Source organism: Protobothrops mucrosquamatus, unplaced genomic scaffold, assembly GCF_001527695.2.
Source record: "Protobothrops mucrosquamatus isolate PMUCROS unplaced genomic scaffold, P.Mucros_1.0 scaffold355, whole genome shotgun sequence".
Classification (NCBI taxonomy): Eukaryota; Metazoa; Chordata; class Lepidosauria; order Squamata; family Viperidae; genus Protobothrops; species Protobothrops mucrosquamatus.
In genome coordinates, this window is record NW_015386690.1 from 98,527 (window position 1) to 123,526 (window position 25,000).

Sequence of the window (25,000 nt, forward strand, 5' to 3'; positions counted from 1 at the left end):
ACAGGAGAGGACTTCTGGACAAGATCCAGGAGTGAACCCCAAAGCTTTGGGTGGCTGTGTTCTTAAGTTCTTAAGAAGTCAGTTTAACCTCCCAAGCTAGCATGTATCTACTGGCCTCCTTTTCAAGTACTAATCAGGCTGGCTAAGCTTCTGAACAAAACTGAGAAGATGCTGGGACCTCAAAGCTGGTACTTAAGACAATCAATGTTTCATCTTGTCTAAAGGGAGGATAGAGTAAGATGTTTTGGCAAACCTAGAATCAGGCAGGTAGATCGGGATCTAAAGAACCAACAGGTAAATTCCAGATGGTCAAGGATGGTATGGACTTGTTTTCTTTGAAATTCAGCCTGCCCTTGTCAATATTCTCTGGAATTTAAGGAGTTTCCTAATGAGTTTAGCAAGGATCCATCTTTCAGGCACGTCGATACTTGACATCCCAAGAAATGTTTTCGTTTTTCCTTCTTTAGCTTTTAAACTATTCTTGCCATTTATATCAGCCTCCTGAGACATCAACTTGCCATTTATATCAACCTCCTGAGACATCAATAGCATAAATTCTATCTCCCCCTCCCACTTCTTCCTTTTGTTAAAACTGTTCAAATTCTGACTCTTTGTCATTCTTTCATTGTCCTGGCCAAAAGGGAGCCTTGGGGAAAAAATATTTATTTTATTTATTTAAATTTCTTATTTCTTAACCACCCACCTCCCTCAGAAAGGGGCTTTAGGCTGTGTACAGTACAATTAATAAAATTAACATTCAAAGTCACAATTAATGTAAGAGTAAAGATTTTAAAATTACAAAGTTACATTATGAAATTTCAAAAAGTGAAAAATTCCAAGATGGGGGGAGGTTAGTAGTTGTTAATACAGGCTGCAGGGGAGAGGTTGTCATGGGGTCAGCCAGCCCCAAAGTTGTATGGGCCTCTGTGTCCCAACATAAAGCCACAAAGCCACATTTCGATCCCTTACATTGAACAGCCGTGCACAAATCCATGGTTCAAATACAAAACACAAGCACAAAAACCCCACATACATCCTCTTTTGACTTGTGCACTTTTTTTTTTTGCTTTGCAACACAAGCTAATAACTTCAAGCGCTTGCAAAACTTTTGAAAACTAATTTCAGAGAAGAACCCGCAAAGCTTACACCTCCCTCCCTGTGGGCTTTCATCCGATGCTATCATTTTATGACTAAGAACTTGCAATAGCTTGTCTTGCTGCATTTCCTGCTGTTGTCTTCATTTAGTGAATTAATTGAAGAGTAATGACCTTACAGAAATATGCATGAAGTTTGGACCCAAATCTGCATTCACTTTACAAAAAGATCAAACCCAAGGATACCAGGGTTACAGAATAACAGAGATGGAAGGGACCTTGGTGGTCTTCTAGTCCAAGCTCCTGCTCAAGTAGGAGAACCTATACCAGGGGTAGGCAACCTTGGCTCTTTTATGACTCATGGACTTCAACTCCCAGAATTCCTAAGCCAGCCATGCTGGCTCAGGAATTCTGGGAGTTGAAGTCCACGAGTCATAAAAGAGCCAAGGTTGCTTACCCCTGACCTATACTATTCTGGACAAATGGCTGTCCAATCACTTCTTAAAAACCTCCAGTGATGGAGAATCACAACTTCTGAAGGCAAGCTGTTCCACTGATTAATTGTTCTCACTGATAGGAAATTTCTTCTTAATTGTACGTTGGACCTCTCTTTGTTAATTTTCCAGCCTTGTCTTGCCCTCAGGTTTGGAGAATAGGTTGAACTAGTGGTGGGATGCAAATATGTGAACAACTGGTTCTCTGTGTGGATGCCGCTTCTGGAAGTCCATTCTGGGCCTGGGTAACAAAAAATTAGCTACTGGTGCGAGCTGGCTGAATCCCACCACTGGGTTGAACCTTTCCTCTCTGTGACAGCCTCTCAAATGTAGCAGTTTTCCAATATTTGAGTAACTGTCACAGAGAGGAGGGGGTCAATCTATTTTCTAGAACACCTGAGGCCAAGACAAGAAGGAAGAAATCCCAGTGAGATCCTGAATTGTAAAATCTATATGTATTACACTGTGTAACTGGATGTGACTTCACAGTATAACTAAGTGCAAAATGTTCCATTCTTAGGGTTATGGCATCTGAATTCTGGAAATTTCTGAAAAACTACCAGGAATACCCCTAAAGTTACTGAACTGGTGGGATCTGGAGGAAAAACAACATGGCCCCACTGTTAATTTAGATAAAAAACTGTATTGGTATGAACCCAGCTCCTGGATACCTATCATAATATAAAATTCTTCTCCATTCAATCATCTAGATCACCACAGGCTTTGTCCACCGTGTCTGAAAATTCTAGAGTTGAGGCCCAACAAATATAATAATATCATACTACACAAAACACAATGTTTGAAAGTTTGAAATCAATCACCCCATGGTCAGCATGTAAAAGTAGTGAAATTATCCCCCTGCAAAAAATGAATGTAACCTAGATATACACAATAGGAAAAGTGTAGAATGGCCCAAAGTGGAATTTTCGCAAACGCAGTTGGCAAAGTGTCTGTGAAATTGCACAGCTGAGAAAGAAAAGAAAAGAAAGAAAGAAAGAAAGAAAGAAAGAAGGAAGGAAGGAAGGAAGGAAGGAAGGAAGGAAGGAAGGAAGGAAGGAAGGAAAAAAGAAAGAGAGAGAGAGAGAGAGAAAGGAGAGAGAAAGAAAGAAAGAAAGGAGAAAGAAAGAAAGAAAGAAAGAAAGAAAGAAAAGAAAGAAAGAAAGAAAGAAAGAAAGAAAGAAAGAAAGAAAGAAAGAAAGAAAGAAAGAAAGAAAGAAAGAAAGAAAGAAATAAATCTTACCAGGAAGAATTTTAAGCGTAGTTCCATTGCCAAACTGAAAACTCCAAATAATTTGCTGAACACTATGAGAAGGTTCTTTACAACATGGCAGCCCTTTGCACCGCTGCTTATTGTCTGACAGAATCCTTCACCATGGAAAGTCCTTCACACTCCCACTGACAGGGCAAGCCACAAGTATATACAAAATTATCAGAGCAAACCCCACTCTCTTCTAGCACTGATGATGTTACCTAGTTGGGTAATGTAATGACTGCAAGAAAACCACCAAACTCAGAGGGCACCAAGAAAACCATCAAGAAGTCCCAATTGTTCCCAAAAGAAGCACATTCAAAAATGTTCAGCTTACCAGGGATGACAACAAGTGTGGTCCCACTTCCAAAGTGAGTTTTGCCCAAGTACTGTAGCACTATGAGGAATATCTGTACAAAATGGCCTTCTTTAACTGATCCATTTGTGTACTGGGATCCGTAAATCCTAAATCGTATCTTTGTTACAATACTAAATCATTTCCACCTCCCATAGATGTTGCTTCCTCTAAATCTCCAATTACTTTTATCCCTCTTTTTTAAAAACGAAAAAACAAAAAACCAGAGGACATGTTTAACTTGCTTGACAGAAGAGATTCTCTTTTCTTTATCTATGTGTTCTGTAAATTCCCAAATATTACCAAGTATTAAATATATGTTCTTATGTTGATTATGTGCAACACCTGAATTTAGGGGGGAGAGACTCTGTTTAGCTATCACATCTAGCTTTTAGTCCAGTTTTATCAAGTGTTTAAAAAAAAAATACCTTTGCTTCTCCCATTAGACTCATCTAATTCAAATGTTATCAATTCTGGACCATTTACTCTGATTCAGAAAATACATTTCTGAATCCATTTTCTGTCATTTCTGGCAATAGATAAATCAACTCAGAATTCTAAGAGTTTTGTTCTTTTTTTTTTCCAGACTGAACTTTACACATTATACTATAATATTTGTCTTATCTGCTTTTTTGAAAACATATTAATGCAACTTAATGTTTTATTTCCCCAAATTACTGGTCTTTGGCATGCGTCTTGAATAAACTGTCCCTGATTAGAGCTTTCATTTTATCAGTATCATAGCGTTTTTTCTGATAAAATGGCAGGATATGTTATTTTAAATTGCAGAATACCAAGCTGGGGGTTATTTTGTGAGTGTAGAGATGTTTTAATGGAGCTATTTGGAAATCAACGTAACCCTAAAGAGAGATTATCAGTTTGTGTGCTACGGGGTAAAAGTAATTATAGTAATGTTCTCAAATAAACAATAGGATTAATGAAAGCATAATTTCATTAGAGAGTTTCTTAGATTTATTCCTTAAATATGGCTTGCATAAAATGTCCACTTACCAGGGTGAACTACTAGTTTGGTGCCACTTCCAAATTTAATATTCCATCCACTTGTGTAACACTATGACACCTTCCTTTACAAAATGACAACCTGCAGGAAGAGCTCCAGAACATCTTTTGGTCTTCCCCTCAATTGATTATATATTTTCACACTAAAAGTTTGCCATTTGTATTACAATATTGCCCTTCAAATTTTCAAATATCATTTTGCTTATTTTTACTCAATAAATATGCTTGCTGCAATAATAAGTTTAGAAGTCTCTAATCTAAAGCTTTTGATGGCCCCCAAGAAGCTTGAAGGCACTCTCAATGTAATTTCAAAAGTCACTAGTAATTTTTAATGTAAAAGAAAGGAATATTATTATGTATGATAGTGGTGTTCCAATATCTAAGGGGCTGCCACAGAAGAGGGGGGGGTCAACTCTCTAGAAAGAGTGCAGAGAAGAGCAATAAAGATGATTAGGGGTCTGGAGGCTAAAACATATAAGGAACAGTTGCTGGAATTGGGTATGTCTAGTTTAATGAAGAGAAGGACTAGGGGTGACATGATAGCTGTGTCCCAATATCTCAGGGGCTACCACAAAGAAGAAGGAGTCAAGCTAGTCTTCAAAGCACCTGAAGGCAAGACAAGAAGCAACGGATGGAAACTAATCAAGGAGAGAAGCAATCTGGAACTAAGGAGAAATTTCCTGACAGTCAGAACAATTAATCAGTGGAACAGCTTGCCTTCAGAAGTTGTGGGTGCTCCATCACTGGAGGCTTTTAAGAAGAGACTGAACAGCCATTTATCTGAAATGGTGCAGTCTCTTGCTTGAGCTGGGTGTTGGACTAGAAGATCTCTTCCAGCTCTGATATTTTATGTTCAAACACACATACAAAAAGTGTACAGATACTCCCTGAGTATTGCATGTGTCTCTGAGCATTTCACCAGGAGTCAACACTTATTCAAACACACATACAAAAACTGTACAGATGCTCCATGAGTATTGTATGTGTCTGTGGGCATTTCATTACTGCATATAGTCTCAAAGTTCAAATCTATAACCATCCCAGGGCTATAAGCAAGGCTGAAAACACCAAAAGCACAATGGAAGAAGTCAATGGCAGTCCCACATAGCCACCAGGGATCAAATTTGACTTAAGGGATACCATTTTACTTCTGATATAATCAAGCAAATCTGCTTATCTAAAGCCAAAACGTTATCCTCTAATAGGCCCCCATGTCAATAGAATGAGCATTACAATTTTGTTGAACCTAACTTTTAAAAAATATATATGAAGAATTGGATCTGGTTAATATACAGCAATCCTCGACATACAACAGTTCATTTAGTGATCTTTCAAAGTTACAATGACACTGAAAAAAAATGACTTATGACCATTTTTTAGACTTACAACTGTTGCAGCATCCAAATAGTCATGGAATCAAAATTTATTTAGGCTCATAGGATAATAATAGTTATATTAATAGTTCCCATAAGAACTGCTCCTCTTATTTTCTCTGAATAACAAGTCATTCCATGGCTTTTGTGATCACTAATACTACAGCAAAATAAGGCATGATACTTACATGATTTCACCATTAAAAGGGTTCCTTTACCAAATATTACTTTATAGTCAGAGGCACAGTGCTTCCAAGGCCTACAAAAACCTCTAGAACAGATTTATCTTTCACTCCTGATATTTTAAAAGGATCAATTAAGAATAAGAAGGGTTAAAGTGAATCCCACATGACTACTGAATTCTAAGCATCTTTATATAATACCTACCAGGCTACTGGTATCCATACCTCTAAGTGGTAATAAGTTTATTTGTGGTCATCCATAGTACAGGCGAGAGCCAGTATGGAGTAATGGTTAAGGCATCAGATTAGAAATCAGAAACCGGGAATTCTAGTCCTGCCTAGGGCACCAAGCCAACTGGGGGAACTTGGGCCAGTCATTTTCTCTCAGCCCTAGGAAGGAGACAATGACAAGCCACTTCTGAAAAAGCAAAGGGATTGGTCTCCAAGATTCAGACTCCATTGAATGGAAGGAAAAAAATACAAATAGATGTTGACTGAGCAGTACCCATAGAAGGCAACTAAAGTTAGTGCTGGAGTCTTATTCAACATGGTGGCAGATAAATACAGCAAACAAATAAGAAAAGACTATTACATGAAAGTTGCTCTAATGTTGACTGATGGCTACGAACTGTTGAATCTATCACTTTTATTCTTGGGTCCAAAATTAAAAAGGGAAGGAAGGAAGGAAGGAAGGAAGGGAGGGAGGAAGGAAGGAAGGAAGGAAGGAAGGAAGGAAAGAAGGAAGGAAGGAAGGAAAGGGAAAAAAGAGGGAAGGGAGGGAGGGAGATAGAAAGATAGATAGATAGATAGATAGATAGATAGATAGATAGATAGATAGATAGATAGATAGATAGATAGATAGATAGATAGATAGATAGATAGATAGGAGGAGATGGGAATGAGAAGGAAGGGAAAAGAAGGGAAAAACTTTAGCCTGTTCCCAAGAATTTGCTGATTCACTAAAGAAAGCAATGCTTTATAAACTAACAACGGCTATTCCCTCCATCCCAATGTACTGTATCTGGACAGAGCAAGACCAAATTTGGCCCAAATTGCTGGAGTATGAAGAAAAACAAAAATATTTTATTACATTTGTAAAATAAATTAATTTAGTTATTAAGGAGAGAGAGAGAGAGAGAGAGAGAGAGAGAGAGAGAGAGAGAGAGAGAGAGAGAGAGAGAGAGAGAGAGAGAGAGGCTTACTTGGTGTTACAACTAGTCTAGTCCCACTTCCAAATGTTTGCTTCTGGCCACTACTACTGTCCCACAGTGTTTTCAGCCTTGTCAAAAACTTCCCAGACACAAGAAAGGCAGTGAATGCAGATGGAATGTAACAGTTGGTTGGATGGATTATCAAATCAGAGGGAAAATGTTAAGGTCTGTGGATATCCCAATCTGATAGATAATTCTAAGCTAATAAAGTTGTCTTGGGTGAAAAGTATGAAGTTATCTACCAGTGAATTCTAACAGGCCTTCATTGTGTTGGAAAAAAAGAATAGATTTATTAATAAATACATAGGGTAGAAAATCTTCACTTCTATCCAAACCTTGAAAAGACAGAAGAACAAGAGAGAGAGAGAGAGAGAGAGAGAGAGAGAGAGAGAGTTTGCTAGATTCTTCAACCCAGAGATTCATTTCATTAACAATCAACCAGGTGAGAGACACACAGGGATAGTATATAAAGAATTTCTCCAATGGAAGAACAACTATAAATTTATATCATCTTCACACCCCAACAATTTATAAAGATATAATATAATTTATCTACTGGGAATCTAGCATATTAGGGATTAAAACAATTGCTTGATTATTTGCCAGGTTATAATTCAGGAGTTGTGTAAATTCACACATGGATCAATAGTATTTGATTGCTCAAGAGTGTTGATATGGAACTGCCAACCTTTAAAATCAAAGTCACTTTTCCTCAGCTGGAATTGGACACCAGAATTGAATCTGGATTTTGTTTTCAAGTATGGTCCTTCAGATGCGACTAAATTTCATAATATGGGAGGTGGGATGGGATGAATAAAGAAAGAACCCTCTTGAATTGACTACAATAGCAGGAATGAAGGGATGAAACTTACTTGGCATTACGACCAGCCTAGTGCCACTTCCGAAGATCATCTTATTGTATCCAGTGTTAGACACAATGCTTCCTGTCTTGACAATAACATGTCCTCCTCCCAACAGTGCTTTTTAAAAGGCAAGTGGACTTTCTTAGTTTTTTTTTTCTTGAAAACATTTCACTTCTCATTTAAAAAGAATCTTGTTATCCTGCCTTCAAGTTCTTGAATGCTTCTTGGATGAGAAGCAAAATGTTTTCAAGGAAAGGCACCACCATGACCTGGATGATTGAGAATTTCCATAGACAACATATCCTCCTATTTGTATAAACAATTATAACTTCCTTTTGAAAAGCTAAATCTCTAGACTTTAGGATGAAAATATTGAGCACTATCCCTTGTAATTATCTCCCAAAAGGATTGTGGAGAGATTGAAATATGGCAAAGTCTGGACAGAAATGCCAAGATTTTCAAACCTTGTCATGATATTCTTCTGGCTGATAACAGAAATTACGCAATATTATAGATGCATTTAACCCTTGAAAGTAGACTTTATAATATTTCCACGGCTCCGTTTCCATATCAGTCGTTTAATGGTATTCACTCTCAATTTTGTGAGATCAGTGTGTACATTTTCTGCATATTTAAGCATAGTGCAGTTGTCACTTTTTAATATCTTGGATGTTCACTCCTTACTGGTTATATTTTCTCAGTTTATTTATCATATGTATGTGTTTTATGTCATATGTGTGTAATTGCATGAATACCTGGACATATAGACACAAAACAGGAAAATCAGTATTAAGAAAGGACCGTGTTGTGCTGGCCACAGTGGCAAAAATAAAGAGATAAAACTTACTTGGCGTTACGACCAGCCTAGTCCCACTTCCAAAGATCACCTTATTGTTGCCAACGTTAACACACTGTGCTCTCTGTCTTGACAAAAACATCCCTTCCTATTTGCATCAGAATTATGCTTTCCTTTTGAAAAGCTAAATCTCTAGTCTAGACTTTAGGAATAAAATGCCAAGGATTGTGGCTACTGGAAATCTGAAGCATCATTTGGGCACATAAGCCTATAAAATACTTTTCTTTGGGCTTTAGTTTCTTATTCAGAAAATGTGAATCCACACTGCCCGTTTCATTCCATAATTTCCAGACTCTTCAAATATTTCCTGGCTATTCCTTACTGTGCCATCCAATTTATCAGTTCAGAAAAGGCCTCCGTAAAAATATTAAATCACAGCTTCATTCAAAGAATCAAGACTTCATGGCATCCTGCAATTGTATGTTCATTTATTTGTAAGTAAGCCCCACTGCATTCAGAGCCCTTTACTTGTGAATAAACAAACAATGACCAGGTTAACTTGCTGTCTATTTATCAAATAGTCTGAAAGTAGTGGAAAAACCTCTAGATTATCAGTATAAATGAATTCTTGATCTCTTATTAATCTACATTTGGACAGCTGATAGAATTTCTTGTCCTTCCTTCCTTCCTTCCTTCCTTCCTTCCTTCCTTCCTTCCTTCCTTCCTTCCTTCCTTCCTTCCTTCTTTCTTTCTTTCTTTCTTTCTTTCTTTCTTTCTTTCTTTCTTTCTTTCTTTCTTTCTTTCTTTCTTTCTTTCTTTTTTTCTCTTTCCCAGCTTATCTGGTTGGGTTTGCAAGTCACAAAAACATGTCAATTTGCCCAACTTCAAGGTTACTCATAAGAAGTGGCCACCACCTTCTTCATACATTACATATATACATTTTATTATTATTTTTCAAAACACAATAAAAACTAGCCAAAACTATGTAAAGAAACATAAAGGAAGGAAGGAAGGAAGGAAGGAAGGAAGGAAGGAAGGAAGGAAGGAAGGAAGGAAGGAAGGAAGGAAGGAAGGAAGGAAGCAAAAAGGCAAAAAGAAAGAATGGAAAGAAACAGAAAGGAATTTCAGATTTTCTTTACAGCAAATGGGAACAATAACTTACTTGTAATTATGACCAGCCTAGTCCCACTTCCAAAAATGATTTTACTATAGCCATCATTATACACAGTGATTTCTGCCTTGACATTTACCTGATTTCCTATTTCTATCAGCATTTATAGCTTCTTTTTGAAAAGATAATAAATCTCTAGATTTTAGGATAAAAATGATAAGGAAAATGACATGAAATGAAAATACTTTTCTTTTGGTCTAGTTTCATTCTCCAAAGCTGTGAATCCACTCTCTGACATTTCTATGCTACAATTTAGAGTATTTGATATATATATGAGTGCAGAGAAGAGCAACAAAGATGATTCCGTGACTGAAGGCTAAAACATATGAGGAACGGTTGCTGGAATTGGGTATGTCTAATTTAATGAAGAGAAGGACGAGGGGGGACATGATAGCAGTGTTCCAATATCTCAGGGGCTGCCACAAAGAAGAGGGAGTCAAGCTATTCTCCAAAGCACCAGAAGGCAGGACAAGAACCAATGGATGGAAACTAATCAAGGAGGGAAGCAACCTAGAACTAAGGAGAAACTTCCTGACAGAACAATTAACCAGTGGAACAACCTGCCTCCAGAAGCGGTGAATGCTCCAACATTGGAAGTTTTTAAGAAGAGATTGGACAGCCATTTGTCTGAAATAGTATAGGGTTTCCTGCCTGAGCAGGGGGTTGGCCTAGATGACCTTCAAGGTCCCTTTCAATTCTGTTATTCTGTTATTTTGTTATTCTGTTATTTTCAGATTCTGGGAAGAAAGGAAAGAAAATAATAAAGAAAATAAACAAAGGTCAAAGCTGCAAGGAAAAAAAGAGAATGAAAAGAAACAGAAAGAATGGGATTCAAATTTTATTTTCAACAATTATAAGTGCAAAAGGGCTGATACAATGGGGAAAAAAAATAACTTACTTGGCATGACAACCAGTCTAGTCCCACTTCCAAAGGAAAACCTGAAACCATTGTTAGACACAGTGCTTTCTGCCTTAACAAGACATACCTATTTCTATCAGGAATTAGAACTTTGTTCACAAGGGCATGAAATACTGCATGCCAAATAAAACTTAAAAAAGTTACTCACCTTATTGCTATCTCCAAAAAGAAATGGAAAGAAAATAAAAAATAAATAAAATATGGCAAGGACCAGACAGAAATACCCTGATTCCCAAATCCTATTCTGATATTTTCCTATGAATACAGATATCATCTTTCAGAAGATTTAATTTGGGTTTTGGAACAAAATATTTGGGTTATTTAGTTTTGAATGCAATCAAAGAGAGAATGGAAGATTGCCCATGGAGATTCTCAGCCATTCAGATCATGGTTGTCCCAAAGGTGCTTTTCCAAAAGGCAATTAGACTTTCTTGGTTTTTTCTTGAAAACATTTCGCTTCTCCTCCAAGAAGCTTCTTCAGTTCTCTAAAGAACCGAAGAAACTTCTTGGATGAGAAGCAAAACTTTTTCAAGGAAAAAAAACCAAGAAAGTCCAGTTGCCTTTTGGAAAAGCACCTTTAGGACAGAATGGAAGATTGTAACCTACTCTTTTCCTCAGATACTCCAAAATTCCCTCTCTCCTGAAATATAAATAACTTTATGGAGGACATTAACTAGCAGAAAGAAAGAAGAAAAGAAAATACTTTCCAAATAGCCAGAACACCCAAAAATCCAAGGAGGAGAGATACATAGAAAAATATGCTAAATGTTTCATTCTTGTTTGTTAAAACTAACCTAAAATATAGAATTAGAGCCTCTGACAAATCTGAGAAAGGTGCAATACAGTAGATGATATTAAAAAAAAATGACTAACATGACAAGGACTGGATAAAAATGCCAAGATCCCCAAAACATGTCATGATAGTCCCAAACTTTCTCACAATATTCTCCAGCTGATAACAAAAATTACAAGAGTTTATTGATAAACTCAGTCCTTGAAAGTAGAACGTATAATTTTTCCATCAGCCCATTTCTATATCACTTAATGTGATTCACTCTCAGTGTTGTGAGATAAATGCCTAAATTAAGCACATTTAAGCTAAATACAATCGTCACCTGTTGACTGCTTATTGTTTACAGATTACCTTTTTTCAGTTTATCACATGTATGTGTTTTTATGTCATATGTGCATGATTATATGAATACCTAGGTAGGCAGATGTACACACATCAAGAAAATTAATGGATAGTAATATTGTGATTGGGATGAGCAAGGAAAGGACTCTCTTTTGTTGACCACAAGGGAAATAATAAACAAATAAAACTTACTTGGCATTACGACCAGCTTAGTCCCACTTCCAAAGATGATCTTAGTATAGCTGTTATACACAGTACTTTGTGTCTTAGCAAAAACATGCCTTCCTAGTTCTATCAACAATTATAACTTCCTTTGGAAAAGCTAAATCTCTAGACTTTTAACATTAAAATATCAAGGTCTACAGCTACTGGAAATCTGAAGAATCATTTGGACGTGCAGTCTTGTAAAATGCTTTCCTTTCAGATGTTGATTCTTTGGAAGTGTGAACCCACTCTGCAGTTTACATTTCCATAATTTAGAGAGCATCAAGAATCTTACTTATCCTGCAGTCAATATTGTCCAAAGGCTGACTCTCAAAAAAGACAAACCAGCATGGAAAAATCGCATCTCCAAAATTTGATTGACAGAGCACAAAGGACTTTTAGGAATGGAGGTTGCTTTACGGACTAAGCAGTCATCGGCTTCATCTGCTCAAAGTGGAAAAGCCAAAGTCTAAATATTTGGAAGGTGGACATGTAAATCGGACAGGACATGAAAAGGATAAAGAGAATGAGAAGCTGAACTTAATCGGAATCACATCAAGTTTAGTTCCACTTTCAAAGCTGAGCTTATTAAAAGTATTATAGATCTTTAGTGTTTCCTTTCTTGATAAAAAAAAAACTCCCCAAAGCAGAGAATATTGAAAAGAAAGGTAGTGGAGATGCCCTCAAAAATGATTGACTTGGCAGAGAAAGACTGTTTCTCCAGTTCACATCCACCCAATCTTCTTGGTGGATTCTAACTGTGAGGATTTCAAATCCCAAATTTCTCAGCAGTTCAGAGCCATTAAGTTAACTTTAGATGGATTGTTGCACATCAAAAACAATAGGACATCCTCTTAGTTATATCCTCAATATTTCAGAACCATTGAGAAATCAAGGATTGTAAATTTCTTTGCACAGAGGATGACTGTGGTGAAGCAGTACATGAAGGAAGGGAGGGAGAATGCATAGATTTCTATGCCAGAGACACTTTTTCAGGAGGCAACTGGACTTTCTTGTTTTTCTTTGAAGACATTTCCCTTCTCGTCCAAGAAGCTTCTTCTTCAGCTTTGACTACATGGTGGGGAATCTAGTCAGAGCTGAAGAAGCTTCTTGGATGAGAAGCAAAACATCTTCAAGAAAAACAAGAAAGTCCAGTTGCCTCTTGAAAAAGCACCTTTGGGACAACCATGACCTAGATGACTGAGAATCTCCATAGACATATATTCTATGCTTTCTTTCTCCTAAAGAAGAATTATCTCTTGTAATTTATATGTAATTTGTCCTATAAAAAAACTTTGGGAAGTGAGCAGAAAATATCAAATTTCTAAAACAATAGCAATAGCACTTAGACTTATATACAGTTTCACAGTGCTTTACAGCCCTCTCTAAGCAGTTTTCTGAGTCAGCATATTTGCCCCCAGCAATCTGGGCCCTCATTTTACCGACCTTGGGAAGTTGGAAGGCTGAGTCAACTTTGAGCCAGTGAGAATCGAACTGCGAACTGCAGGCAGCTTGCAGAAGTAGCCTGCAATACTGCTTTCTAACCACTGTGCCACCATTTCTAAAACAATGTAGCATATATAAAGCCAAATTACATTCATTCCCCCTCCCCAAAAAATGGGGAAAAAATGTCTTCACTTTGGAGCAATGAAGTTGAGATCCTACTCATCTGTAACGCTCACAAGAAGCCAATGTATCGAGAATGTCTAACATACCTGACATTATGATTAACCTGGTGCCTTGCCCAAATATCACTTTCCCATAGGCATTTGATTACACAATCAGGAAAGGCTTTACAAAAAGGAAGCAGAAAGGTTTTCCCTTTTCTCCATTTGGTGTGTTCTTAAATGAACATGATGTAGGCACTTATTGAAAATGCAGGGAATAATTTACAGCTACTGATCTACAGTATGCAAAAATCCAGAGAAGCACACATTTGCTAATCATCATTCAGATTTTTGCAACCCCAGTCTGATAGCTTGAGAAATGTGGCCTTTCCCTTCTCAAGGGAAAACACGTGAGGTTGTCCTACTCCTACTTGAAAGGACATCTAAACAAATGTAAAGGCTTATATTCACATCCCATAGTAACAATGGAGTTCTCAGTCCTCAGGTCCTCCTGTGGACTCCCTCATAGTTAAAAGAGACCCAGAATATAATAGAATAGAGTAGACTTGTAAGATTATTAAGGCTTTTTGGATACAATTATGGTGGAACCTACAACAGATTTTTAAAAAAAGGATTATTTTTCTACCACAGTTGTTCCTTTTAGGTATTGTGCAGAATTTAGATGTAAGAGAGACAAATTTGATGCTTTATTGTTTATCTGCTGCTAGACTGTTAATAGCCCAAAACTGGAAGAGCCCAATTCTGCCAACGATGGGAGACTGGAGATTGAAAGTTTCGTATCTTGCTGAAATGGCAAAGATTTCGGCTTATTTGAAGAACCACTCGAATGAACAATTTTTATCAATATGGGGAAGATGGATTGTTTATATTCAAAAGAAACATAAAGTGGTAGAATATAGGTTAGGTTTTTAATTTTGCAAGTTGGTTTATTTCTACCATCTTTTCTTGTAGATTAAGATATTTTGTAGAGTTAGAGATATTAGTATTTGTTTACTTTCATATGAATATTATCCTGGGATTAGGTTTGGGGAGTCCGGGGGGTGGGTGGGGGGTTATTGTTATTGTGTTTACTTATGATTGTTTTTTATGATTGAAAAAATAAATAAAATTTCTTTGAAAAAAATAATAATAGAATAGAGTAGAGTAGAGTAGAGTAGAGTAGAGTAGAGTAGAGTAGAATAGAGTAGAATAGAATAATTGGAAGGGACCATGGAGGTCTTCTAGTCTAACACCCTGCTCAGGCAGGAAACCCTGTACCATTTCAGACAAATGGTTGTCCAATCTCTTGTTAAAAACTTCCAGTGTTCTTCTTACTTCTCTTACCCTCAAAACTCCATTTATTTAAGAAATGCTTCAAAGTCAGAGCTAGAATCAGCCTGAAACTCTATAAAAACAGATTTTCATCACAAATGTATTGTTACAATTACAGAGAGTTTAATCTTTGCTCAGAAACTCACGTGGATGAACCTTCAACTCTGTTCCAGTTCCAAATGCAACTCTCGATGCACCATAATTTATCACAGTGATCTGGATCTTTGCAGAAAGTCATCACTTAAACCAACTTTGATGAGAAGCATTGAAGAGTCTTCAGATCATATTTTTGACACGGCTATGGATGGTTTACTTTTTGGCAGTCCTAGGAAGTCTGCCCCCAAACATTCTAGGCATTAAATATTGAATATAAAGGTATGAAATGAAATATTGAAAAACCAAGTCATGATTAGGAAAATGTGCATAACAACCTTTTGAGAATTTTTTATAATCAGTGAAGGCTGCGTATAAATTCGGGGTGATTTTGATAATCACTGAAAACTGCATATAATGTGGCATGAGCAAGGAAAGGACCACCTTGTGCAGATCATAAGAACAAAACAAAAGGCTAAAAGAGGGTCAAAGAGGCCATTTATATCAAAATTGAACAGTCCTCTCTCAACAGAGGGAGAGGTATATGACATCATCTATCTCCAGTCTACAACACTGTCCTTTCAGCAGTTCCAAGAAGGCTCTACACCCATTTGCACCACTCAGGTGACCCTGAGGACACAGGTAAACCTCCAAATGGCCTCAATGACTCTCTAAAAGAATGCAAATGACCAGCTGTCTGCAGAGGAATATAAATCCTTCCATTCCCCACCATCCAGTCAGAGCTGAAGAAGCTTCTTGGATGAGAAGCAAAATGTCTTCAAAATAAAACAAGAAAGTCCAGTTGCCTCCTGAAAAAAGCACCTTTGAGACAACCATGACCTGGATGACGGAGAATCTCCATAGACAAAAAGGCTAAAACTTACTTGGAATTACGACCAGCCTAGTCCCACCTCCAAAGATGACTTTAGAATTGCCAAAGGAAGACACAGTGCTTTCAGTCTTGACAAAAACATGGCTTCCTATTTGCATCGTAATTATAACATCCTTTGAAAAACTAGATCTCTAGAGTTTAGGCTTAAATATCAAGGGCTATGGTCCTGGAAATCTTGAAGCATCATTTGGACATCTCTCCCTGTAAAATATTTTAGTTTGGGCTGTAGGTTCTTTTGAAAGTTCTAGCCCACTCTGCCCTTTCAGTTCCCATAATTTAGAATTTCGAGAATCTTTCTTATCATGCACTCAATGTGGAAAAGCCAAAGATCAAATATTGAGAAGGTGGACTTTAACAAAGCAGGATAAAGGGAATGAAAATCTGAAGTTGACTTGAGTAACACCTAGTTTAGTTTCAAAGGATGCAGCTAGTGGAAATCTGAAGCATCATTTGGACATTTGTCACTATAAAATACTAAATTCACTTAACAACCATGTTACTAAGTTAACAACTGCAATGATGCACTTAACAGATATGACAAGAAAGGTTGTAAAATGAGGCAAAACTCACTTAAGAGCTCTTCGCTTAGTAAAAAAAAAAGGGGGAATATATGTTAGAACTAGATGGGAAAGAAAGAAATGTACACTTCCCTTTTTATAATCCCTGAAGACTGCATATTAATGGGGGTGGGTAGCACAGGAAAGACCCTCTTGCATGGACCACAATGGCAAGAATCAAGGGCTAAAACTTACTTGGCATGACGACCAGCCTAGTCCCACTTCCAAAGAAAACCTTATCGTATCGAGCAATAGACACAGTGCTTTCTGCCTTAGCAAAATATGGCTTCCTATTTTTAACAACAATCATAACTTCCTTTAGAAAAGTCAAAATCTCTTGACTTTAAAATATCCGGGAGTCAGCTCTTGGAATCAGAAGCTTCATTTGGATATCTGTATCTATCCAATACTTTCATTAGGGCTCTAGTTTCTTCTTCGGAGGTATGAATCCACTCTGCCATTTTTTTATCCCATAATTTAGAGGATTTCCAGATGCTTACTGGACCATCCTAGTTGTTCAGCAAAAGCTCCTGTAGACTTATTGGAATTTAACTTTTTTTAAAAAGAGGATAAAAACTAAGTAGAACCAAGATAAATGGAAGGTAGGAAAGAAAGCAAAAAAGAAAACAAACAAAAAGCAGAAAGAAAGAGAGAGAGAGAGAGAGAGAGAGAGAGAGAGAGAGAGAGAGAGAGAAAGAAAGAAAGAAAGAAAGAAAGAAAGAAAGAAAAAGAAAGAAAGAAAGAAAGAAAGAAAGAAAGAAAGAAAGAAAGATAGGAGGGAGGGAACGGAAATAAACAGAAAGAAGGAACTTCAGTTTTTATTTACAATAATTATTAGCTTAAAAGAACTTCCTGTGTAGATTGGAAGGGCAAGAATCAAGGGCTAAAACTTACTTGGCATAACAACCAGCCTTGTCCCAGTTCCAAAGATGACTTTATAGTTGTCACTGTATACACAGTGCTTTCTGCCTTGACATAAACTGCTTTGGGCAGTTTTCATCAAAAAAGGAAAACAACTGTAGAGTTAGCTGTATTTTGAATAAGCTTAGCTTCAGAACTGGAACTAAATTAGATGTGACTCCAAGTAAGTTTCCAATTTTCATTCCCTTTATTTTTCTCATGACCTGCCCACTCACATGTCCACCTTCCCAATATTTGGTTTTGACTTCTCTCCATTTTGTGTGTTCTTAAATGAACATTAACTAAGAATGTTAGAATGGAACAGCTTGCCTCCAGAAGTTGTGGGTGCTCCAACACGGAAGGTTTTAAGAAGAGATTGGAGAAATGTTATAGGATCTCCAGCTTGAGCAGGGGGTTGGACCAGAAGACCTCCAAGGTCCCTTCCAAATCTGTTGCTCTGTTCTGTTCTGTTCTGTTCTGTTCTGTTCTAAGAACTTAATGAAAGTCCATGAAGTAATGTGCATTCTCTGGTCTAGTATGCAAAAATTTATACAGTCACAAGTTTGCTACACAATCTATCATCATCTAATGATTATTCAGAGTTTTGCAACCTGAATCTGAAAGCTCCAGAGATGTGGTCTTTCTCTTCTCAAGGGAAAGAACCATGAGATTGTCCTCTTCCTACCTGAAATGACATCTAAACAAATTTAATGCTAATGTGCACATTCCATCCTAACAATCAAGTTCTCAGCCCTCAGGTCCCCATGTTATCTCCTTCATGGTAGAAATATAGATACCCAAGGACCTTCCACTTCTGTTGCCCTCAAAACTTTATAATGCTTAGAAGCAGTCATAAACAGCATGGAATTCTACACGAACAGATCTCTGTCCCAAATGGACTACCAGTTTATGTTGGAATTATAGAGTGTTTATCTTTTGAAGATCTCTTCAGAAACTTACATGGACGAACCTTCAGTTCTGTTCCAGTTCCAAAAACAACTCTGAATGTGCCATCATTTATCACAGTAAAGTGGATCTTTACAAAAAGTCATCAATTAAGCCAACATTGATGACAAGTCATGATGAAGTTCCAATAACACGTATGTCAGAACTATGGAAGAATTTCAGCAGTCCTGGGAAGTCTATTACTTCCTTTATGCATTATCATTTGTGCAAATCCAATTGAGATTAATGCCGTAGACATGGATAGATATCTTAATCTATCTTTCCCAAATGTGCTCTCCAAGTTACGGGATCACAATATCCATAAATTTAACTACAGTCCAAGGACTGGACAGTGACAACCATTGACTTCACCTCAGTTTCCCCTCAAGAATCTGTAGGAGGAGAAATCCTAGAATTCCTACCTATCCTGACCATAGCCTGCTTGATCACGGTTAGATGGGAATTTATATCATTCTTTCCATTTTTTGGAAGCACCAATAGCAAATAGAATTTGTACAATTATTTCCATTTCTGGAAGGACCATTAGCAAAAAGCTGAAGTAAAATTTTATTTATCCATTTGTAAAATTTATAGGGTGCCCAATCATATCTCAAGGTAACTCTGGGAAGCTTACAACCATAAAAAATAAAAACTAAACTAAAAAACATAAGTAAATTAATACAAAATCCAACACTTTATTTGCATTTGTCATTCTCCCCTTGTAATAGATCTTGTGGAAGCCATTATCTTTTCTTCATGTTTCCAATCGATTTATAAAAAAAAGAAAAGGTCTCCTGCTGAGACTCTAGAAAGAGTACAGAGAAGAGCAACAAAGATGATTAGGGGACTGGAGGCTAAAACATATAAGGAACGGTTGCTGGAATTGGGTATGTCTAGTTTAATGAAGAGAAGGACGAGGGGGGACATGATAGCAGCGTTCCAATATCTCAGGGGCTGCCGCAAAGAAGAGGGAGTCAAGCTATTCTCCAAGGCGCCTGAAGGCAGGACAAGAAGCAACAGATGGAAACTCACCAAGGAGAGAAGCAACCTGGAACTAAGGAGAAACTTCCTGACTGTTAGAACAATTAACCAGTGGAACAACCTGCCTCCAGAAGCGGTGAATGCTCCAGCACTGGAAGTTTTAAGAAGAGACTGGGCAGCATTTGTCCGAAATGGTATAGGGTTTCCTGCCTGAGCAGGGGGTTGGACTCGATGATCTCCAAGGTCCCTTCCAACTTTATTATTATTATTATTATTATTATTATTATTATTATTATTATTATTATTATTATTATTATTATTATTATTATTATTATTATTATTATTATTATTATTATTATTATAGAAGCATCCTCAAGTACATGCAAGTACATTAGTGTGTAATATTAGTAGACCAACTTACTTGGTATAATGATCAGCCTGGTGCCAGTTCCCCAAGTGATCTGATAGTTATTATTCACAGTGTCACAGTCCCTTACAAAAACCCATTCATTTTTGCAAGAGGTACAAACATAGCTAGTAAACTAATAGGATGGGTTGGGAAGAAAGCTAAAGAATAAACCCAGATTCGGGGGGGGGGAAAGCATACAGAATTGCTATTGATCTCTCCTGATTTAAGTAGATCTACATGTAGATTCCCTCATGTATCTTCCAACAAACCCCAATGAGGCTATTACATCTAGGCTGGGGGCTCTTTGGACAGTTTGCAGATCTGTTCCCTGCTTTCAGAAAATAAGATCCACTTCAAGATTGGGGTTGGGAGTAAGGTTTTGAGTAAAACTATATAGGAAAATGGTGTCTTATCTCTATTCCAATTTAAGAATATCTAGAAGTTCATTGTCCCTCTCCTCTCCTCTCCTCTCCTCTTCTCTCCTCTCCTCTCTTTCTAATGTAACCAAGTCATGATAACCACGTTCAATCATCCAGGTCCAAGTTATTTAAGATCAGGAGGCTGAAATTCCTAGAAAACAAATATATTGGTTGATTGATTATGTGCCATTAAGATGCTGTCAACTCCTAGTTACCACATATATTTTGTTTATGGGAACAGCAACTATGAGTTAATATTTAAAAAAAAATTCAGAGCCCAAACAACTTCATTATAAAGTCTAATATGGTGCATCTTTGAGACAATTAGCACATTTGGGAAATAGAGTAATTGTTTAATTATTTCCTGAGCTGGGCTACACATGATTGTGTGAACCCAGACATGAATCAACAGTACTGATTACTTAAAAGCATTTACACAGGGTTTCCAAACAAAATCATTTTTTTCTGCAAAGCGTGTGAATGGGTATAGGGGAGAGAGAGAGGAAGGGAGAGAGGAGGAGGGGGGAGAGAGAGGATAGAAAGAAGAGAGAAAGATAGGAGAGAGGGGGGAAGGAAGATAGAGAAGGGGGAGGGGGAGAGAGATGATGATGATGATGGTGAAAGAAAACAATATATTGTGCTGTACACAATAATAGAAATAAAGAACAAAAACTTACTTGGTATGATGACCAGCCTAGTCCCACTTCCAAAGAAAACCTTTCTGTATCCAACATCGAACACAGTGCTTTCTGCCTTGACAAAAACATGTCTTCCTACTTGTATCAGCAATTACACCATTCTATTAATCAGTGGAATTACTTGCCTCCAGAAGTTGTGAATGCTCCAACGCTGGAAGTTTTTACAAAGAGATTGGATAACCATTTGTCTGAAATGGTATAGAGTTTCCTGCCTGAGCAGGGGGCCAGACTAGAAGACCTCCAAGGTCTCTTCCAACTCTATTATTCTATTCTATTCTATTCTATTCTATTCTATTCTTTCTCAAAGGTACAAAATGAAATATTGTAAAATAACTTAAGATTAGGAAAATTTGTTCAATCTCCTTTTCAAAAATTTAATTTGGCTCTTGGAACAGAATGCTTATATTATTAAATTTAAATGCATTAAATGAATGGAAAAATGGAAGAGTTCAACCTATTTTCTTATTTGTATTAGCAACTACAAATTTCTTTTGAAAAAAAAATAAGCTTCTATACTTTAGGATTAAAATATCAAAGAATGCAGCTGCTGGAAAACTAAAGCATCATTTTAACACCTGTAGGGATAAAATATTATTGGAGTTCTTGTTTCTTCTTCAGAGTTATGATTCCATTCTGCCTTTCCATCCTTTCATTTCCAAACTCTACTAAGACATTTCAAGACTCTTACTTACAGGGCCATCAGTTGGTTTGTTCAGTTTGTTGATTTGTAAATACATTGAATAGCTTATATTAATTAGGATGAATTAAAAGATACAAACCTTCCTGACATCCAGTAAAATACAGTAAATGGCAAAATCAGGAAATATAACTACTTCAGACATGGGCATCACACTTGAAAAGGTCGCCAACACAAATATGATTGAAACTTCCTGAAGCAGAACGGAAGTACATTAATGTGCAGTATTGATGGACCCACTTACTTGGTCTAATGATGAGTCTTGTGCCAGATCCCCAAGTGATCTTGAAACCATTGCTGCTCACAATGTTACCATCCCTTACAAAAACCCATTAGTTCAAGGGAGATCTTACTACTCATAACAATTATTTTTGGTTTGGTAAAAAAAACAAACACATATCTATCAATGATTCACTTTGACAATAATTATCTTCTCAACCTTCCCAATATTTTTATCTGTCCAATGTATAGTTTTCCTCCTATTGTCAGGGCCCACTTTTGGGCTAGTTTTACTAAATATAGCTTTGATTTGTTAATAGACACTCAATACAGAAATCCTTAACAACAAAAACAACAACAACAAAATGCTACTTTAATTTCCGAGAGCAGTGGTTCTCAGCCTGTGGTCCATGGACCCTGGGGGCTGCAAAGGCTTGAATAAATTTTATGATTTAAATATAAAGAATGGTTGCTGGAATTGGGTATGTCTAGTTTAATGAAGAGAAGGACGAGGGGGGACATGATAGCCATGTTCCAATATCTCAGGGGCTGCCACAAAGAAGAGGGAGTCAAGCTATTCTCCAAAGCACCTGAAGGCAGGACAAGAAGCAATGGGTGGAAACTAATCAAGGAGAGAAGCAACCTAGAACTAAGGAGAAACTTCCTGACAGTTAGAACAATTAACCAGTGGAACAACCTGCCTCCAGAAGCGGTGAATGCACCAACACTGGAAGTTTTTAAGAAGAAACTGGACAGCAATTTGTCTGAAATGGTATAGGGTTTCCTGCCTGAGCAGGGGGTTGGACTAGATGACCTCCAAGGTCCCTTCCAACTTTATCATCCTCATCATCATCATCATCATCATCATCATCATCATCATCATCATTATTATTATTATTATTATTATTATTATTATTATTATTATTATTATTTCTAGAATTCCCATCTATACTAATCATAGCCTGCTTTACCATGTTAGATGGACATTCATAAAATTCTCATCCTAACATTTTTGGAAACCCCTCTTGTCAGAAAGATGAAGTAGAACCTTATTTCCATTTCCCATTCTCCCCTTGTAACATATCTTGAGGAAACCAAGACTCCCCCCCCCCATTTTTCCAATCAATCTATAAGAACCCAAAAGGTCTCCAACACACAAGCAGACAGAAGGACCCTCAATCACAAGTACATTCATGTGTAATATTAGTGGACTAACTTACTTGGCATAACGATCAGGGTAGTGCCAGATCCCCAAGTGATCTTGCCATAGTTAGCATTCACAGTGTTACAGACCCTTACACAAACCCATTAGTTAAGTGTTTCAAACACAGCTAGTAAACTGACAGGATGGGTTGGGGAAGAAGATTAAGAATAAACCCAGGTTGTTGACAAAAGCATACAGAAATGCTATTTCTCTCATGATCTAAGTATCGAGATCTTCTCATATACGTTCTAACAAACCACAGTGTGGCAATTACATTGAACCTGGGGGCTTTTTGGACAGTTTGCAGATCTATTCCCTGCTTTTTTTTTCTTTTTTAAAAAAAGAACTATCTCAAGAATGGGGTTCTGAATAAGGTTGGGAATAAAACAATAGCTGAGGAAAATGGTATCTTCTCACAGTTCATCTTCAAAGTTCTCTAGAAGTTCATAGTCCATTTCTCTCTGTCTTTGTCTCTCTCTCTGTATCACTGTCTGTCTCTGTATCTGTCTTTCTGCCTCTCTCTGCCTCTGTCTCTATCTATCAATGTCTGTCTGTCTGTCTGTCTGTCTGTCTGTCTACATGTGTGTGTGTGTTTCCAATGTAAACATGTCAAGATATCATTGTTCAAACCATCCATGAGCCACGTCTAAGTTATGTAAGATCAGAAAGCTGAAAATCCTAGAAGCACATATCTTGATTGATTGATCAATTATCTACCATCAAGATGTTGTCAGCTCTTAACGATCACATAGACCTCACTTATGGGAATAAGAATTATGAGTTGATGCTGTTTTTAAATTGACTTTTTCAGAGCTCAGACAGTTTCATAATAAAGTTGTAATATGCTTTTTCTTTTGGGGAATTAGCACATTTAGCTGGGCAAACAGGGGTTGTATAAAACCAGATATGGATCAGGAGTAGTAATTGCTTAATAGGATTGACATTGGGTTTCTGATCAAAGGCTTTATTCCTCACCTGGAAATGAGGAGACCAGAACTGAATCTGGAATTTTATGCAAAGTATGCAGCGACTATATTTTATGATATGGGGGGAGGAGGGGGTATAAGCCAAGAAATCAACCTCTCGAACTGACCACAATAGCAGAAATAAAGAACAAAAACTTACTTGTCATTATTACCAGCCTAGTCCCACTTCCAAAGAAAATCTTGTAGTCACTATTATACACAGTGCTTTCTGCCTTGGCAAAAACATGTCTTCCTACTTTTATCAGCAATCACAACATTCTTTCTCAAAGGTATGAAATGAAATATTACAAGCCAACTCAAGATTAGGAAAATCTGCTCAACCTCCTTTTCAGAAATTTAATTTTGGCTCTTGGAACAGAATGTTTATTATTGAGTTTGAATGCATTCAATAACAGAATGGAAGAATGGAAGATTATTATTTTCCTCAGATACTTCAAAATTCCTTTCAGCAGATTGAAATAAGACAAGGACTAGAAAGAAATGCCAAGATTTCCAAACCCTGTTGTAATATTTTCCTGCTGATAATAAAAACATATAAGATACTATAGATGGACCCAGTCCTTTAAAATAGAATTTATATTTTTTCCATCTTTCCATTTGTCCCAAAGATGCTTTTTCAAGAGGCAACTGAAGAAGCTTCTTGGATGAGAAGTGAAAGGTCTTCAAGGAAAAACAAAGGAAGGCCAATTGCCTCTTGAAAAAGCACCTGGATGTCTGAGAATCTCCATAGACATCATTCCGTTTCTACATCACTTCATACTAGGATTCACTATCAGTGCTCTGAGATTAATGTGTAGATTTTCTTAACATTTAAACTTAATCCAATTGCAACTATTGGTATCTTTGCTGCTCATTCCATACCGATTACCTTTTTTCAGTTTGTTTATCTGACAAATGTGTTTTTATGTCATGTCAGTATGATTATGAGAATACACAGACAATTCAAGAAAATTAATGCTATATGACCGATTACTTTCTTGAATGTTGAAATAATC

At 37.0% G+C, this 25,000-nt stretch overlaps 1 gene segment (V, D, J or C); it reads right to left on the bottom strand.

Moving 5' to 3' along the window:
- The window catches only part of LOC107287138, a 30,315-nt gene extending 7,267 nt beyond the window's left edge, over nucleotides 1-23,048 (bottom strand). Inside the window, 1 exon segment of the C gene segment in view lies at nucleotides 23,036-23,048. Within this exon segment, the coding sequence occupies nucleotides 23,036-23,042 (7 nt within the window).
- Between the last annotated feature and the right edge of the window lie 1,952 nt (nucleotides 23,049-25,000).